Source organism: Oculina patagonica, chromosome 8, assembly GCF_052425735.1.
Source record: "Oculina patagonica isolate OP01 chromosome 8, crgOcupat, whole genome shotgun sequence".
Taxonomy (NCBI): Eukaryota; Metazoa; Cnidaria; class Anthozoa; order Scleractinia; family Oculinidae; genus Oculina; species Oculina patagonica.
The window spans coordinates 10,922,924-10,942,027 of record NC_135765.1 but is presented as its reverse complement, the minus strand read 5'-3'; the positions used below and the strand labels follow the sequence as shown (position 1 = coordinate 10,942,027).

The 19,104-nt window shown below is 37.8% G+C and overlaps 1 protein-coding gene and 1 non-coding gene across 2 annotated transcripts; both read left to right on the top strand.

Moving 5' to 3' along the window:
- Positions 1-90: 90 nt before the first annotated feature.
- Positions 91-19,103, top strand: LOC144662560 (alpha-1,2-mannosyltransferase ALG9-like). Its single transcript, XM_078523401.1, has 18 exons — positions 91-191; positions 1,646-1,790; positions 3,313-3,447; positions 3,685-3,755; positions 5,020-5,108; positions 6,872-6,945; positions 8,149-8,210; positions 8,947-9,034; positions 9,631-9,736; positions 10,568-10,656; positions 11,028-11,070; positions 11,573-11,658; positions 12,286-12,357; positions 12,961-13,090; positions 13,601-13,748; positions 16,401-16,530; positions 17,417-17,547; positions 18,142-19,103. Exons 1-18 carry the CDS (start codon positions 106-108, stop codon positions 18,302-18,304), a joined length of 1,848 nt encoding a protein of 615 aa, XP_078379527.1. The 5' UTR covers positions 91-105; the 3' UTR covers positions 18,305-19,103.
- On the top strand, positions 14,130-14,202 carry Trnas-gcu (transfer RNA serine (anticodon GCU)). Its single transcript has one exon. It is a non-coding gene; the product is annotated as a tRNA-Ser (tRNA).
- Position 19,104: the final 1 nt, after the last annotated feature.

Genomic DNA, 19,104 nt, shown 5'->3' with positions numbered 1-19,104 from the left:
ATGTTTAGCCAGCTTCAGCGCAAATCAACCAATCGCAGAGGCCTAAAGAAATTTTCGAAACAGTCCGCTGAGTAGCACGTGCTTGTTCGTGGTCGTATAAACAACATGGCGGCTCGCAGACAGAAAGCGGGAACAAATATCCCAACGTCGGAAGTGATTTCGGACTCTACAAGTCCTGTAGATGTCGATTTGTAAGTATTTATAGATTCCAAATATTCCTGTAGTTGATATTTTATATTTTTTCTCCCCAAACACGTTTTTCTTCATGGTTGCATGATTAGCTAAATCGATCCGGTTGTTTCAGCCCAGGATGAAAGAACAAAAACGTTAAAATCTCACCGTTATAAACCTTGTCAAAAGTTAATGATAAGTTACAAATTTATTTTTGCACCTCCTTCTTTCTGAAAGAAGTTTTTACTTCATCAGACAACACTTATTTGTTTTGTTCCCATTTGCACCCCTCCCCAGACACGAGGGATAAGGGGGTCCCAGTGGTATCGAATTTCATTATCCCCCCCACGAATCACCCCTCTCTTTGTCGAAATTTATAGACCTCCCCCACATCGTTCTGTCTTGAATTTACTTTTAAATGATTTCTACTGACTCCAGACTGTCAAGCATTTCTCGTAATTAAAAACAAAGTAAACACTATTACTGCTGTCCCAGTAGTTTACATTGTATGGTTACGGAAAATATTCATACCCCCACCACTGTGTGTATTGTAAATTCCAGAGGGGTGGGGTGGGGGTTATTTTTCTTTACAAATATGGAAATTCTGGAGAGGTGGGAGGTTTAACCTGAAATTCCCTCTGTGGTAGGGGTATGATTATTTTCAAATCTGGAACTACTCATTGTAGCCCTTGAAGAGATAAACCTGAAACAAAATATTGCAAAGGCCATCCCAATAAAATGTTTCGTTTCCCATCGCCCCGTCTTTTGTGTGATGGGTCGGTCGGTCGGGCAAAAAACAAAACAAAAAAAAACACTTGGGTTCCAGAGAAGGCCGGGCTGCTAAGTAAGAAAGCCTGATTACAAAGTCAACTCGAAAACATGGTCTTTTCGTTCGTTATTCCTTATCAAATGTCTAAACAGTCTTTAAATAACGTAGTATCGATGTTTATTAAAGACAAAGACATCATATACCAATCGTTGTTAATAAAACAAGATCGTGTGCTTGTAAATTGAACTACTTGCTTCTTTTTAAAACTAGTAATCTGGATTTTTTTTTTTTTTACTTTTAGAAAAAAATTGGTCGGTCAGGCAATGGGAAACGAAACATTTTATTGGGATGGCAAAGAAACAGAAACATATTAAAAATCTCTTGAAACTAGTTGGAGGCAGACCAATTGGCTACATACAATTCATCTAGATCCATCTAGTGGCACCTGGGATCTCTGGATTACAAGTCTAGTACCCCAACCACTAGGCCACCTTGACTCCACAATTCTCAGGAGATATGAATGAATTACACATACATGTATTTATGAATGTGTAAACAGAGTTATAATTATATAGGATTTGAACCCATGACCTCCATATTACTTGTACAATAGACTGTAGACCAGCTGAGCTATAAAGCCACCCATTGGGAGGCTTTATATTGACCTTCAGATTGATTATCATTATTATTGTTAATATTTTGTAGGACAAAGAAGTTGTCTCCATCAGACAGTTCTGTATGGTGTCCAAGACCTTACACAATATTTAAACTGCTATTATCAGCAAGATTCTGTTCTGCCTTTCTCAGCAATATATCTGACTGTGATGAAACATTCAACTACTGGGAACCAGTAAGTTAGGGCATCATGTTTTCTGAAAGTGTTATCAGGGTAATACCATAGGTGACAAATTACCCCTTAATTTGGGTGCGAAAATTTAACATTAATTTATAATTTCACATGTGAAATTATAAAATTGCCATGGCATCTTAGTTAGTGGCAAGATGGCATCTGTAATAAAAGATGTTTTAAACTTTGTTAATTTTCGCTTGAATTTCATCTTGGTCAGCTAGCCTTGGCCATGTAAAAAACTTTTAATGATAAATTATTTTATTTTTCTAAACATTAAAACGACTTCAAAACTTATTAGCCATTTACAAAAAGGCATCAAGCGGATTTTTGAGCGTTTTACATGGGCGCCGTTTTCAGTCCATTCAAGACAAACTATGGTCATAATGTGAGAAACAACTGACAGTTGCTCCTTCTTTGAAACTTTTTATCAACAGCAAAAAGAAATCTCTAAAAGGTTTTCTTCAAAGACTAAAAAACTTGCGAACTTAAGGCAAAATGTATGCTTTCAACTTTTCAAAGCTCAGAGTTCGAGAACCAAATTAGAATATACCAGTTAATTTGTCACCTATGATATTAAAATGTAATCAAATGATATACTCTAGAAAAAAGGAAATAATTTCACTTGCATTTTGTCAAAAAATATTCTAATAATTTCCTTTGCCTAAAGGCTCGGGAAATTATTAGAATTTTGACAAAACATGCGTAAAATTATTTCCTAATTTCAACTGTCATCATTTGATTACCTGTACTTATCACAACATTCTGAAGTAGATGGCTGGCTTCGAATGATAAAATAGTTGGTGATTTAGGCCGGCAACTGACTACTTTTCACATCCCTGGTAAGGTTAAAGTGATTACGCCAGAGTACGTAATATAAGAAGTTTATTAACAAATATTGTAAGTTGCATTGATAGCAATGTTCTTGAAAGTGATTGTTTCCAATTTGTTTTTATCATTAGGAGCTGGTGCAAGGGGGGGAGGGGGTAACGGCCATGATCCTGTTACATGTACAAATTTAATTTGCCAGACTCCGGATTGAGCGTTTCGGGTTTGAGACCTGGCACTGTGTTGTGTTCTTAGGCAAGACAAGACTCTCATAGTGCCTCTCTCCACCCAGGTGTTTAAATGGGTAATGGCAAATTTACCGCTGGGAGGTAATCCTGCGTTGGACTAGCATCCCATCCAGGGGGGAGTTGAAATAGTCCTAGCTGCTTAATGCTATAGAAACTGGGATAAGCTGTGGCCTGATGAGCCAATTGGCTCAACAGCAGGCTTTACCTTTACCTTATAATAATTAGTTGTATGTACATTAAACAACAGGTTTATACATAAATTCCTTTCACATTTTTCTAGCTATTTTCTTGTGTCACAGTCTAATTTTTACTGGCCCCTTATTGTGCATCACACATAACCCTTTGCTTCCCTCACCATTTCAAGCTCAGGCATCAGTATCAAGACAAAAATAGATTTGTTAGCACTTTAAGTAATCATTACTCTGATCAATCTTTCTCTCATCTCTTAGATGCATTTCCTGATGTTTGGGTCTGGTTTTCAAACCTGGGAATACTCACCTAAGTACGCTATCAGATCCTATGCTTACCTGCTTCTACACACTTTTCCTGGGAAGATACAAATTCAAATATTTGAAGCTAATAAGGTAAGTCCTTAATGTGTAGTAATATAGGATAAGAGACTGTCTAAGTGTCCTATAATGAAGTTTGAATGTGAACAACAGTAGGCATTTTCTCATAGAGGAAGTCCACATGACATTTTCATATGCTACACATTATAGGGTCATTGTTTTTCTTTTTCTCTGCTTGGGTTGAGGTTGATTTCCTTTGCCCATTCTCACTCTTCTATTAAATGCTTGACTTATTCAGTTTTACTGTTGCAGTTGCTGGTGTTCTACTTCCTACGGTTTGTTCTTTCAATAGCATGTGCTGCCTGTGAGACTTATTTTTACAGGTATGTACAATGTACACGTGCCCAGGAGGGGGGGGGGGGAGTACTCGGGTTTTCAAGTGACAGGGATGATCAAAGGATTTTCTGAGTTTGAAATTTTTGGTATCGGGATTTTTTGGGGTAGAAAAATTTGACAAGTATTTTTTTTATTCAAGTAGGGATGTTTTTGGGTACCGTATTTACCCGTGCATTAGTCTATCCCCCACTTTTGAGCCAGAAACTAAGTTTTTGTCATTTCTGGGTAAGAATTTTCTTGGAAAATTAACCTTGTGTTTCTTAGAATTTCCTTTCAGGTAGAGATACTTGATGAAAAAATCACAGCAACTTTCAATGTTTTATATGTTTATTATCGAGCTTACTCGAGCGTTTTACATTTTGTAACAACACATGTTAATGCAGGCATTTTGTTCATAATTTTTGAAACAGGCTTATAAAATCAATCACACTTATTTTAAATGAACCTTTCTAATTGTTGAGAGATTTAGAAGACAAGCAATTTCAACTTGAACTGCCAATTTAATGACACAGATAGCAAAGCGAAAGGACATCATAACCTGTACTGTTGTTTATTAGATGTTTGTGAACATATTAAAACAATTGTTATGCTAATTATGCAGAATTTATTTAACTGGTGCTTGGTTCAAAAATTTTGACCCATGTTAAAGTCGAGGGCGATTTTTTGGGCCGATTAGGTAAAAAAAGGTCAACTTATACATGGGTAAATACGGTATTAAAAACAATCTGAAGATTTGTGGTGATGTCTTGCCTGCGTAGAACTTTCTGTTAATAATGTACAAACAAACGTGTTTTGTTGTTGAGTTTTGAAAGGGTCAATTATTGATCTAGGGATTTTTTGGGTAAATGTTGGAAGCCCTAGGGATTTTTTTTTGGGTCTTGATTTTTGCCCACATTCGATCATCCCCATCACTTGAAATCCCGAGTTCCCCCCAACCCCCAGGGTACATGTGAGGTCTAATCCCATGGCATAACAAGGATGGATAATGATGATACAATGTGCATCTATAGTCATTACATTACACTGTATGTTAGTTGCCGCCTTTTGTAGAAATCATTGCAGTTCTTAAAGGCTCTTACGAGAAATGAGCTGTAACCCTAATCATGAGGAAACAAGAATGCAAAATTTAATGTTTATATTACGAGAAATTACTAGATAGTGTACAATATGTAAAATGTGATCTCCTTGTGTAAAAGTTAGAACCACTGCCATAATTTTGAGTAAATTTTCTGTTCTGCATTTTCGTTTTAGGGGCATAATGAAACAATTCGGAAACCATGTCGCAAGAATAGCTGCTGTTTTCATGATCTTTAGTACAGGGATGTTTATATCTGCAGCTGGTGAGTCTACTTGAAAATATAAATTAATTTACAAACTAGTTATACCTTATTCTTACTAATTTTCACATGTACTCAATTTCGCAAAAAAAATGTGCGATTCCATTTAAAATTGAATGACGAGTATTTAATTTTTGTGATTTTGTCAAAGCTTTTATCCCTCAAACCTTGATCTGAAGGTTCTGTATAAATTATAAATTAAAATGGCTTGTTAAGTTGCATGTATCAAATATATAAATTTACTGTACACTCAATCAGAGGAAGTACATATTCGAAAACAAGACCAGAAAGATACAAATTCAAGGACAAAATTAGTGACAATTTTAATGCAAAGCAAGTTCCAGAAAGCCAGTTACTTACAACTAGTAGAATTTGTGTATTGTTCTTCTGTGATATGATATTCAATTTCTTGTGTTTAATTTTCGCACATTCTTTTTTCGCAAGTGTAAATTTTTTGCTACCTTTTTTCCAAAAATTATGTGAAAATCACAAAATTAAATACATGCGAAAATTAGTAAGAATAACACTTAAAGGTAAATAAATGCATTGTTTTTTCTTAACATTTTCCAGATGATTTTTGGTAAACATTACAGGTGATTGTTGATGTTCAGAGTTTCATAAAATGTTGGCTGCATTTTTGTATTGCATCACTGTATGGTTTTACATGCACTTTCATTGTACCTCAACACAATGCATGTGACCAGGTTTAATAATATTACCTTATTCTCACTTAATTTCGCGAGTAGTAAATTTCGTGATTTTCGCGATTTTTTGAAAATCGCGAAATTTAATACCGTATATAATATTAATAAAATAATGAAATTCAATGCTTTATTACAGTTATTCCAACATGCCTTACCTTCATTTTTAGGAGTTTTATGTTTAATTTTGTTCATCAGTTAACTTCCACTGCATTACTCTCACTACCTGTTATCACCGTCTGCATAGATGCCAAGTCTCACGCTTTTGGCGTGAGACTCACTCTTTTTGACCCAATCTCACGCAACCACGCCATTCAGGCAAAATATCACGCTTTTTTTTAAATTCTATAACTTAAGGAAAAAGTGTTATTAATTTAAATAAAGAGATATACTTTCATCTGTACTTTGGTAGAGATGAACGCTAATTGAGTAGGGAAGAGTTAAAAAACAGCAAACGCTTGCTGATAATGAAGGAAATTGCTTCTCTGCAACTTACATTTTTTACAAATTTTCTGGGGGAATATACCCCCAGACCCCCTAGAAGTTACCCCCTCTGGGTCTCACTAATGCTCCCTCGGGGCAATTCAATTTCTCACTCCATACCAACCAAAAAACTTGGCATCTATGCTTCTGAACTATCCTCTGTAGCTAAGTTCTTCAAAATCTCGCTTGTGCAGTCGTATATGCACCTATCCAGCCAATCGGGTATTTAGAGAGTAGAATACCTTATGCTTTGTTATGTTTAGCTTGTTTTATTTGCTGTTTTTTACGATGACGATCATATAAATTATGTTGTTACAGATCTGAGGTCAAAGCTTCATATTGAAGAATAGAAAAAAATCGCGAAATTTAATACACTACAAATCTACCTTCCTCACAAAATCGTGAAATTTAATACTCACGAAATATGGCTCTTGATTTTTCACAAAATTAAGTACTCGCGAAATTTAGTGAGAATAAGGTACTAATTAATTTGGAGAATATCATCTTCAGTTTTGTGACATGTTTTGATGCTTTGTCTGCGAGATGAGTACATAATTACTTTCTGTTTCTTCTTCTTTGAAGCATTCCTGCCCAGTTCATTTGCAATGTACATGGTCCTTTTATCCTATGGTGGATGGTTTGCAGGAAATTATGCAGTAAGTTTACTTAATTCTTAGATTGTGAAATTACATTTTATATCATATTGTTACTATAATTAGAATGTACAGTTGTGAATGAAGATGTACAGTCGCTAGTGGTCAGTGTACCTGTAGAAATGGCGAAGGATATTTATAAATATTTCTTGGCAAGACACTTAACGTCGAACTTTGCATGAGAGGAACTAAATTGCAATTCTGGTTGACCCAAACAGGTAAAGCTTGACCACTGGGTCAAACACTGAACATTATTAGTTGGACCGCACGTCTGTCGAATTAAACTCAGAGCAGCGAGAACAAATATTTGAAGGCGTCTCATGTGAAGTTCGACGTTTGGCTTGGTCCTTACTCTCTCTGTGCTTTTTCCACCCAGAAAAGAGACTTTATATGTCCTATAGGATGCATGTAGTAGTAGTAGTAGTAGTAGTAGTAGAAGTCTTTATTAAGAAGCTAGTCACAACAAACGTGTGGCTTTACAATAAAAAAAAAACAATCTAAAATAAGCTAAACTAGTAAAATGAACCTATTATATGTATCAGTTACAAGGATTTTAAGAAATAAATTTAAAAAGACATCTATTTACAAAAGTGCGTTTGAAACGTTCTGTTTTTACTTTAGGGAGTATAAAGTCATGGCCCCTTTCTCTAAGAGCTCTGTTCCGTTTGGGTGGGAGCAAGTCATATAATACATGGCCAGTGTCACTTGTGATTCTGTTGAAAAGATCACTGTCCCTATTCTTAATAACATCAGATATCAAAATGATCTTATTTGTATAGCCAAAACGATAGGCTCGCAGAAAGAAAGTGTCAATCCGATCTAAATATTTGCCTTGATAGGCAGAGCCCCACATGTACATGAACATGTATGCATATGTACCATAAAGATTAATATGAATCAATATGGCACTGCAGTTCTGAGCAAACTGTAAATATATGCATAATGCATGCCAAAATAAGCAACAATTTGGCTATCAATGCTGAGCTCCGTTTGCGAGGCAAAGAAAATTAATTTCTACGAATTTTGGTAGTTCTGAGAAAACTGTAAATTTGGGGGAATTAATTTTAAAATACAAAATTGAATACAAAAGTAACGCAAAAGTAAAATCTTTGGTAAAATAAAAAAAAAACTGGCCTTAACTGTAACTATAAGTTCAAGTTTACATAATTTGTAATTACTGTATTCTGTGATTACCTCTCCTCGCAGGTGGCTGTTTTAGCAACAGCAGCAGGTGCACTGGTTGGCTGGCCATTTAGTGCAGTTCTTGGGTGAGTACAAACTGTACTGGCATCACTACCCTGGGGCAGGGGGTACTACCTTACTACCTTACTTGTAATACACCTGATTGAAGAAACATTGACCCATAAAAAGCATAGACCATAAACAATGCACACCCAAATGTTTACTGCGATATCGGAAAAAAAGTAATCGTCATCTGTGACAGAATCAACATTATGATAAGAGAGGTTATTTTATCTTAAGTTTTGTATGCAATTTATTGGTCTGTAAGTAGCTGTATTGTTTACTTTTTTTGTGATGTATTTTGTTTGTGTGTGTGTTGCAATAAAAAATAATAATAATAAAAAAAAATAAGAGAGGTTGTGTAAAACCTCTCAAAGATGATTATGATTATAAATAAATGGAATATTACTTAGCTTACCAATGATGTCTACGGAGAATCCTATTCAGTCTTAACCTTTAGGGTCCTGTTTTTATCAATTTGGTGCATACTATACAGATGTATGCTGTTCGATGGAGTCCCATTTTTAAGCTTTTAAGTCAGTGATGGGGTCTCAATTTTGACCTTTTAATCTGAGATGGGGTTTGCTAGACCCCACGCACAGTAGAAAAAACCCACCCAAATTTTCCATGTACCTCCATTTCCCCCTCCCCCCTCAGTTTCTCAGTTACATGTTCATTATGTAATTACTATTACAACAAAACTGTCAGTTGCAATGTTGTAAACAACACATATAATGTTTGACTAATTTGATTTTGTTTCAGGGTTCCCATTGCATGGGATATCTTAGTTCGACAGAGAAAAATAATGTATTTTATGCAGTTATGCCTTATATCACTTATAGTATTTTTGGTAAGTGTTTTTGACCAACAATAATATTTGTATGAAAATACATGAACCCTTGGATGCCTAAAGTGAAAGCTGTGTTCCCAAAACTCTAGAAACACAAAACTAATGACAGGCAATGCCATATTGACTGCACAGCGTTTCCTAAAGGGAATAGAAAACACATTCTCTATGTCTAGAAATATCAAGTTAGAAACACTTGTGAAAGTCTAAGAGGGCTCAAAAATGCCGCCTTTGGAAACACTGACCCACTATCTGTGCCTGTCTACCTTAAAAGTTGATAAAAACATGGAAAAAAATCTTTTTTGTAATTATAAATGTTGTGACTCATACATATCGTAAGGTTGCCAATTTAGGGGTTTCATTAAGAGGCAACCACCAGCTGTGAACATGATTTTGCCTGGCTGTTTTTGACATCTGAAATGACGTCAGTTTACCAAAGAGGAAAGGACCTTAATGATACTTTGCACGGTTGCAAAACCCTGATGTCCACCTGCTCCAAACCTATATTATAATAATATAGTGATCCAAAACTGTATCCCTGAATAATAATCATATAATCCAATTTAATATTTATAACCATGTTATTTTGTTCTCTACAGGGTCCTCTAGTGTATATAGATTCATTTTTCTACAGCAAGACAGTAATTGCTCCTCTGGGCATAGTGCTGTATAATGTGTTTGGTAAAGGAGGTCCTAGTCTCTATGGTAAGGCCAAAACAAGGTTTCAAAATTAACATTTGAAAGGAAGCATGTTGATAATATAAACTGATTTGCCTGGGGTGTTTGTAGTTTTAGAATTGGTTCATGCTAAAGCCAGGACCAAATGAGGATGAGAGTTGATGAGAGTTTTCGTCAACTCTCATTGACTCTAATCAACATCGGACCAAACAAGAGAGAACTCTCATCGACTGTCATGAAAAATTTCAGAGCATGTTCAAATTCGATGAGAGCGTATGAGAGCGCACAAGAGTCGTTGAGAGTGCATGAGAGTTCCATGCCAAACAAGAGTGTGAGTTTGGACTCTCATCAACTCTCATCCTTGTTTGGCCTGGGCTTATGCTTATGACAAATTGCACATATGGGGGAAGAGGCGGAGGGGGGGGGGGGGAATGGGAGTTACCTGTGATTTTACTTGCATCTCATCCAGTGGGAAAAGTTTTCAAAGGGGGTGGCTGTTAGCAAATATTTGTATAGTTTTTATTTTAGCCACAGGATTTTTTATAGGGGTCACTCTGTGGATGTCAGAAAATGCTTAACTTATCAACAATTTTTACACCTTACCCAGTGTCATTATGTTGTCCTTTTTTCTATTTTAACATGTTACCAGGTACTTATTAATTTACTAATTTTTTTTTTATGGATCAAGGGGGGGGGGGGGGACTAGCCCCCGTATTTCCACCCCTGTAATAACAACACCATAAACTAAAGTGAATAACAAGCTACAAGTCTTGGTTGGAACAAACTTTACCTTTTCATTCTAAGTTAAGCACTACATGTACATGTAGAGTACTCTAATGCTGGCATTTTACATCACAGGTGTTGAACCATGGACATTTTACTTCCTAAATGGCTTTCTTAACTTCAACCTTGTATTTCCCATGGCACTTATCGCTCTGCCAGCTTGTGTAAGTATTAATAAAAGAAATATTGAATCTTCTTATCTGGGTACAGTATGTCTCCCCCACAATGCTTTTTTATTTACGTTTTGAGCTTGAGCTTCGAGTTGTTTAGGAGCAAAGAGCAGCAATAATTAATGGCACAAAGTACATGTAATGCTCGCCTTTAAAAAAATGCTTAGGGTTCTGGCTGAAATGGTGATGAAGGATTTTAACAGTAACAGGACAAAGAAATAAAAAACAACTGTGTTGGATTGTTGTAATAAATTGTTGTTGCTGTTGTTGTTGTGAAGTTTATCAAGGCAAAAAGTCAATTTTTTGATGACTTTTCAACTAAATAAATATAATGTATAAATTTGCATGAATTTTATTTGTGGCAGGTTTTTGTCAAGCTGGTGACAACGCAAACACAGGAAAGGAAATGTAAGTAAATTTGAAAAGACTTCTCACTTCTAAATTATTTTTTTGTTCTGCTGATAACCTCTTCTGTTATAATAGGAGGCAAGCGGAGTGGTTTTGGGGGCTGGTGCTGTAATCCGAGGGTCCCCCTTCAAGACCTGCCCCTGCCACTAGCTGGATTTGTTCTCGGTAGTCCCGAGTTCAAATTCTCGGTCAAGCTTTGTATGTAGCCAACTGGTCTGCCTTCTGCCAGTTGGGATTTTTACCCATGTTATGTTCATTTAAAATATTTGTTTCCTCTATTTCAGAAGCTAAGTGCATGACCACTTAGCCTGCAAATACAGCCGCCTCTCATTCGCTCTCGCTACTCCGGCACGTAGTAGGGGGAGCGAATGAGATGCAGCTGTATTCACAGGCTAACGACCACTTTAAACAACATTTACATTTTTTACAAGGTACATATATGCTTGGTCTTGTTGGTACATGTACTAATCTTTCTAATGAGTTGCTTTTATTTAATTTTTAGTCGGGCCCTCTTCAGTGTTACCAGTGTGGTTGTCATTATCAGGAATGTACATCTGGATTTTAATCTTCTTCACAAGACCTCATAAGGTATATGCAAGAAAACCATTCCCCAATTCAAGAAGACATGAAATTCGGCAGATTACAAGAGTTTATAATTTTACCTTCAACCAAGTATTGTTCTATCGACAACAGCACTAAAGAAGGGGAGCAGGGATGGCGAAGTGGTGAGACGGAGCGCTCGCCTCCCACCAATGTGACCCGGGTTCAATTGCCTCCCTCCACAAAAACCAACACTTCCAAATTCCAATTAGATCAGCAATACACGGCCCTACAAGCTTATAGCTTTAATCTTCACCGTGTCTAAATAACAGTAATTCATTTATTTATTTTTTGTATATTGAAAATTTAAGGCAATAAGAGGCTGTTTCGTACATGATTTCATAAGCTGTGTGAATAATTATCAAATATGCATCCAAAAGCAGGGCTGTGCTCTAAGGGTGCCCAGGTGCCTCAGGCGACTAACTTTTGTCTTTGGGCGACCAGATAATCTTATTTCTTTCATATAAGCTTTATGCTGGGCACCCTGGATCTCATAGTTTGGAACCTTTGGGCTCCTTGTAATTTTTCTTAGAGCACAGCCTTGAAAAGGTGGCTCTAGCTGAATGAACAAGCAACTCAGCTCCTAACCATTGTCTGTGTCTTTTGTTATTATAGGAGGAGAGGTTTCTGTTTCCTATTTATCCCTTCATCTGCTTATGCGGAGCTGTAACTCTCACAGAGGCACAAGTATGTAAACCATTCCATAATAGAAAGTAAATACCCCCGGGGGACGCCCTTATTAAAATGACGGGAGCTCGTCAGACATTTTGAAAACACCCCTAAGAGGTACCAGACTCTCATTTTGTGGGCGTGACCCAAATTTATTTTTACCCCAAAGAGGTACCAAGTCTAAAATAACAAATTCACTGGCATTTGATGACTGGATCGCTGTTTTCTTGTAAATGTTTCAGAAAAAAATTATTTGCATTATGTTTCAGATCAATAACTTTAAAGGAATCTAACAGGTAGTGCAACAACTTTAGTGGCGGTTATTTTAGGCTTTAGCACCCTAAGTGATAGCAAGCCACAAATGTTACCCCCTAAAAGGCATGACAACATGCACCCTTGTAATTGTTATAGGGGTTGTTGTTGTTGTTGTTGTTGCCCCTTCACGGTTTTACTCCTTAAGACCACTTAACACCTTCCATGAATGAATAGAGACTATAGATGTAAAACGTTCAAATACTAAATACATAATTTTACAGTGTTTTCTGTGTAGGAAAAAATGAAACTGAACAGTCACACTAACTAAGAAGTTAGTGATAGGAAATTTATTTGTGTTCTGTACAGAAACTGTTCCACAGCATGTTCTACAGCGGTAATAGACATCACTACTCAGCCTCGTCAACTTGGTTTGCAATCGCTATCAGTGTTGTTTTCTCGCTGCTGTCTCTGTCAAGATCAAGTGCATTATATTATGGTGAGATATAGTTATTATTAAAGTTGTGGCTATAAAGCGACTGCCAGTCACTGCAGTCAGAATTCATTTAATCGAACAAGCTTTTTAAAGGGACTGTGTCATGGATTTTAGCTAAATTTAGGCATAGTGAAATATAAAAATACTCTTTTATAACAGTAGAGGAACATTTCAATGACATAGCAAATACAAAAGAAGGTAAGGATGGCCAAAAGAGAAGGAGATTGACACGAACTGCGATATGGGTTTTTGAAATATTGTTGGGCTGAACAATTTCCAAAGTTAATCTCATTTCCTTGTAACTTTAAATTATAACGCTCTGGAGACACATTTGTTTGCAGTGAAGCTATAGTTTTGTCATTTGGATCCAGAAGTAATTTCTTTGCAAACATTATGTTTCATAGCGAGTATTTGGCAATACGTAATAAAATAAACTTAACTCAGCCGTGACACAGTCCCTTTAAAGTGAAGTTAGGCGTTATTATTAGCATTATTGAAAGTCTGGTTGCCTAGGTTACCACGCGCCACTGGACTTGTACGTGGAGCTGAACCACATGTCGTCCAAGCTTGAGCAGCCCCTTCCCCCTGACAAACCAATCAACCTGTGTGTTGGAAAGGAGTGGTACAGATTTCCAAGCAGCTTCTTCTTACCCTCGGAAAGGTAATTACTGTTGTTTAAACATGTCAGTTAGGTATGGTATAATGGTTAGTGGGCTGTACTCCGGATAGAGTGGTCCCGAAGTTCGAGTGCTGACCAGGGTATTCTTGGGGAAGATGCTTAGCTCTCGCAGTGCCTCTCTCCACGCAGGTGTATAAATGGGTAACAACAAATTGATTGAATTTTTTGTAGGGAATACCTGCCATGGACTTCACATACATGTACCTACATGTACAATATGGATGCTGCATCTCTTTTCTAAGCATTTTACTTGAATAACCAGCTTCCTTCGAATAATCTCGGTCTTGAAATTCTTAAGTGGATCATTTGTTGGGTGCGTCTGTTCGAGATATTTTATAGGCCCATTTATTAACCTAAACCGCCGCCTGGTTAGCTCAGTTGGTAGAGCGCCGGACTGCTGTGCGGGAGGTCGTGGGTTCGAACCCCACACCGGACCAACACTCAGGGTCTTAAAATAACTGAGGAGAATGTGCTGCCTTTGTAATTACATCTGCAAATGGTTAGACATTCTAGTCTTCTCGGAAAAGGACGATAAACCGTAGGTCCCGTCTCCTGTATCTTTATCCTTATCACAGGGGACGTTAAAGAACCCACACACTATTCGCAAAGAGTAGGGCACGAAGCTCCCGGTGTTGTGGTCTGGCCTTGTGTAGTAAATTACAGTCCGGTACAGCGCATTTGAAGATATATATATATATATATATGAAAAATGCGCTATATAAATTCATTATCATTCATTAATATACAATCTTCGTTCACTGTCCAAAATCCACGCGCGCAATTGGTTAAAATAGATCACGTGATTTTGCTTTACCTGTCGTCAGCAAACTCCGACAGTGCAGTATTGACAATAATGCACGAAAATCGTGCATTATTGAAGGTGTCTTCAGCTTCAAAGCTTGTGGAAGTGGAAGAAAAGTATATTCCTCAAATTATCAACGATCCAATACCAAACAAAATCGAAGAGGATAACAACTTGAAGCGCTTTCATGTTCAAAGGTAAACTGCAGCTCAATAAATACATTTTTGTGTGCGATTGACTTGCTTGTAGTTGCTTGATTGTGAAAGCCATCGACTTGCATTGAACAAGCTTCTCGCTGACTGTATTTATGAACGACCACAGCTGATGAACGATTTTATGAACCATTTTAAGTTTTATTTCTGTACGGCTAATTTGTGATTTTTATATTATTGATGTAATCCCGTGTAATTATATACTACTACACTTCTTATTTTTGAACATTAAGTTTGTTGTTTGAAGTTCGTTAAGTCGATGATCGCTTGCAGTTCGATGCAGTGTACTCAGATTGTATATTAAAAGGGTTAGAGTCTGTTCGTTCGTGTTTTGTTGACAAATACACGCACTTGCTGACCTTACAATGAACTCAAAATTTTCAATACTGCAGTATTGAAAATTTCTCGTTCATTGTGCGGCCAGCGCGTGCGTGTATTTGTCAACAAAACACTCACAACAGTCTCTAACCCATAATTATCATTATGAATGACAGTTTTCACTACCCTTTTCAATACTCCAACTCTTGAAATCCCTAACGTTTTATATACCTCCGGCCTGAAAAGTGTACCCCTTTTTTGGGCAGGGCCTCCCAGTACAGTCCACAAAAAGCAGTACCCCCTCCCCGTCTCGAGCCCTTCCAGGGGGGAGTAGAAATACTCTTTGTCTCTCCATGCTGCAGCTTAACACTGGCCTGATAAGCTGCTAGGCTTGAAAACAGACTTTATCTCCCTTTACGTTTAACATATGTAACGGTAAGACCACAAGCGAGTTTTGCATAAATTATTTGAAGAAGTGACAGGGTAGATCTTCTTTGCAGCCGTAAGGTGGTCAAGTGTCTATTTCTCATGACCTGTCTTACTGAATTTTTAAAGTGAAAGAGAAATAAGTGATTGGTAACTGTTAACAATTGGTAATTATTAACAATTGGTTCATGCTTTAGCGTGCACTATCGAGTTATGGTGCGCGCGGAAAGTTTAGAGAGCACGAAAGAAGCGTAAGAGTTGCCCGAGGCGATAGCCGGGAGCAACTCTAGCTTCTTGAGTGCTCTCCAAACTTCCCACGTGCACCACAACTCGATAGTGCACAGCTAAACGCATGAACCAATTGTTTTATAATAGAGCGGTTTTCACTTGAGTGTCGAAAGTAAATTGCGTTTGCTTTGGTTTTGCATTACTACGCTTAGTGATTGGCTTAAAAATCTCGCGCCACTTTCTTAGCCAATCAGGAGTAAAACCAAAACCAATCGTGACTAGCTCGCGCACGTTTTCCCGCGCTTCGTGCCAGCTACATGTATTTGCTTGATTGGTTCACTTGATTGTCTGTGTCCTTTGTGATTGGCGAGAGTAATTACTTTGGTTTTGGTTTTACGACACTCAATTGAAAACTGCTCTATTGCCGGTGGAATTGTGCATCAAAACTGGTGCGGCAAAAAAATTTCTTACTGGGTTTAACGGATGCCGTGTAAGAAAATAAACATAGCGAGCGATCCATTATTGCACACGTCAAGTTTGCAAGTTTACATGTGGTGCAGATTGTGTAAAATGTTTAAGTCAAATGAATTGTATGTGTTGTGGTATAATTTTATTTAATTTGTTAAATGTCTTTTAACTCTGCTCTAGATGGTACCTACAGTTTATTCGCTCGGAGTTTCGCGGCCAGTTACCCAAGCCTTACAGTGAAGGAGCTAACGCAACAAAAATTATTCCCACCCACATGAATGACATGAACAAGGAAGAGACTACAAGATATGTAAGTATCTTCACCAAATCAAAAATTAGTGCTGCGGTTTCAAGTTAAACCCGGAAGAAACGAAAACGAGTGTCGCTTAGGGCTGGCTCACAGGAGCGAAGCAAACGCAAATGTAAGGAAAAACACGCGTGAACTGGCGCAACGCAAACACAAATGAAAGCGCAAGGAATGGAGAATTGCCATTTTCTTGCACTTGGTTTGCGCTTGTATTTGCACTTGCTTTACGTGTGAACATTGGTAACGCAAATACAAGCGCAAGCAAGTGAAGCGTGACAGTTATGACTTGCCTGCCATCTTGGAAAAAACGTCAGTATCTTTCGTTTCTTGCGTTTGCGTAAATCCTGGTTCACACATGCGACGGAACTGCAAACGCAAATGCAAGCGACGATCACACGGAGAAGAAAAAGAAAATGAACAATTCTCCATTCCTTGCGCTTGCATTTGCGCTTGCGTTTGCGTTGCACTAGTTTATACGCGTTCTTTCTTACATTTGCGTTTATGTTTGTGTCGCACTTGTGAACGAGAGTTTCCTTTAAATCTCGACGAGCATGGCCGAACGAGTGAAAACTCCTTGAAAGTTCTCAAGGAAAATTTCAGGAGGTTCAAATTCCATGAGATGCGGACGAAAGTCGATGAGAGTCGCTGAATGCTTCCCCGAGCGTTTCAGGCCCTTCAGCAATGAAAAAGTTTGAAAAATGCGAGGCCCCCGCAGACCTTAAGTTGCTTCAATAACTGCAAACCTTTCTTGACCTTTTTAATTCTGCCATGTTTATGCAGGCAACAGAAGTCTACAATTAAGTGCGACATATAAACCTACCTTTTTCTTCTTTTTGCGGCATCGATAAATATAATAATTAATAACTATTATGCAATTTATTTTTAACAGCTCTCTATCACAAAATGCGACTTCCTCGTGGATTTGGAGACAGAAAGAGAAACCGAACGTGAACCAAACTTTGTTAAACGGACGAAAGACTGGGAAGTTGTACTTAAAAGACCATTTTTAGATGTAGAAAGGTGGGTAATACGCTACTCCTCCTATGTTGTTGTTTGAATCGTGACGTAACGTTCTGCAAGCGGTACGATCAGGGGAACTGAATTCCAGTCTTGTCCTAAGATTTCCCATTTCCGTTTCCGGTGTCAAGTCATCTTGTTCCCGCCAGGTTTACGTCACGTTACTTGCTTGCTTCCATGAAAACCGCGGGCTCGGTCAATGCCGTAAGCGAGATTTGGATCGACTTTTTAAGGCATTGGGCTTTCCCTCGTTGCCTGAAGATGGCGGTGAATTTAAAAATTGAAATAACTTTCACTTGATAATGAAATATAAGTAGCTGCTGTTATTGCTTTGCTGCTGTCCTCGGACAAAGGAATTCTCTTCGTTTGTAATAAGTTTCAAACTGTTGGGCAAATAATTTCTGTTCCTATTGTTCACATGAACGTCCAGACACAATGAATTTGCTCACAGAAAAGAAGCATTTAAAATGCAGTAGTATTTTGTACGTTTGATGAGCGAAAAAAAAAAAACACTTTTAAATCGCGGCGTCTTTCCGTTGTACATTGGTACATTGATAGGTACATTGATCTAATCGAAGCTGCTCCTTTTCTTTTCAGATCTCACCGACTTTTCAGAGCGTTTTACATTCCTTTTGTGTCCTATCGCTACACAAAGTATCAAAACTATGTTTTACTGAGATCACTGCGGAAAACGAGCACGAAGCCCAAGAAAGGGAAAGAAAGAAAACAAGTTCCCCGAGAAGACGAAACCAAGTCGTAACAGACACTATGCATAACAAATGAAACATAGTCTTGCTTTGTTAACAATTACGTACAGTTATTTGTCTGACCAGGGTGTCTCGGCATTATTCCGAAAAGATCCAGTAGTCTTTGAGGCCTGTCGTGTTGCGCTCGGCTTTCTTCGGAACAGTCCAGGTCGCGAACCTACTTCGACTTACCAACGATTTCACGAATGCTGATGCCCACCTTGAAAATTTATAGTATACTTTTCAAGTTGATGGTCGGTAACCCTCCAGGATCTTGAACCAATCTTAGCCATCTTTGCTCCTTTTCTGGGCATAGAGCAGTTTTCAATTGAGTGTCGTAAAACCAAAACCAAAGTAATTACTCCGGCCGACTCGAAGCAAATACATGTAGCCGGCACGAAGCGCGGGAAAACGTGCGCGAGCGAGTCACGATTGGTTTTGGTTTTAGTTCTGATTGGCTGAGAAAGTGGCGCGAGATTTTTAAGCCAATCACTGAGCGTAGTAATGCAAAAACAAAGCAAACGCAATTTACTTTCGACACTCAAGTGAAAACCGCTCTATTAATAGCTCTTTGGTGTTTTTCTTCCTAAGTAACCCTTTAATCCTTTGATCTGAAAGTAAGTTTGTGACTGGCAAAACAATAACATCATATCGTGGCTTAAGGCCTGTTTTAGTTAGCGAAGGCGCAAGTAGTTGCAAGTTAACCTTTCGAACAGACTTACACTGGGTGACCTAACGGTACTCGCAGATTTACTGCCAAGTGCACGCAAGTTGCGATAAAAAAGCCCAAAAAACCATTTCAAGGCTTCTGGCT

Excerpts from the sequence above, each read along its gene's own strand:
- LOC144662560 (XM_078523401.1), top strand. The coding sequence starts at position 106 with ATGGCGGCTCGCAGACAGAAAGCGGGAACAAATATCCCAACGTCGGAA. Across the intron at positions 192-1,645 it reads AGTCCTGTAGATGTCGATTT|GACAAAGAAGTTGTCTCCAT; the intron begins GTAAGTATTTAT and ends AATATTTTGTAG. Across the intron at positions 13,091-13,600 it reads ATCAAGTGCATTATATTATG|GTTACCACGCGCCACTGGAC; the intron begins GTGAGATATAGT and ends CTGGTTGCCTAG.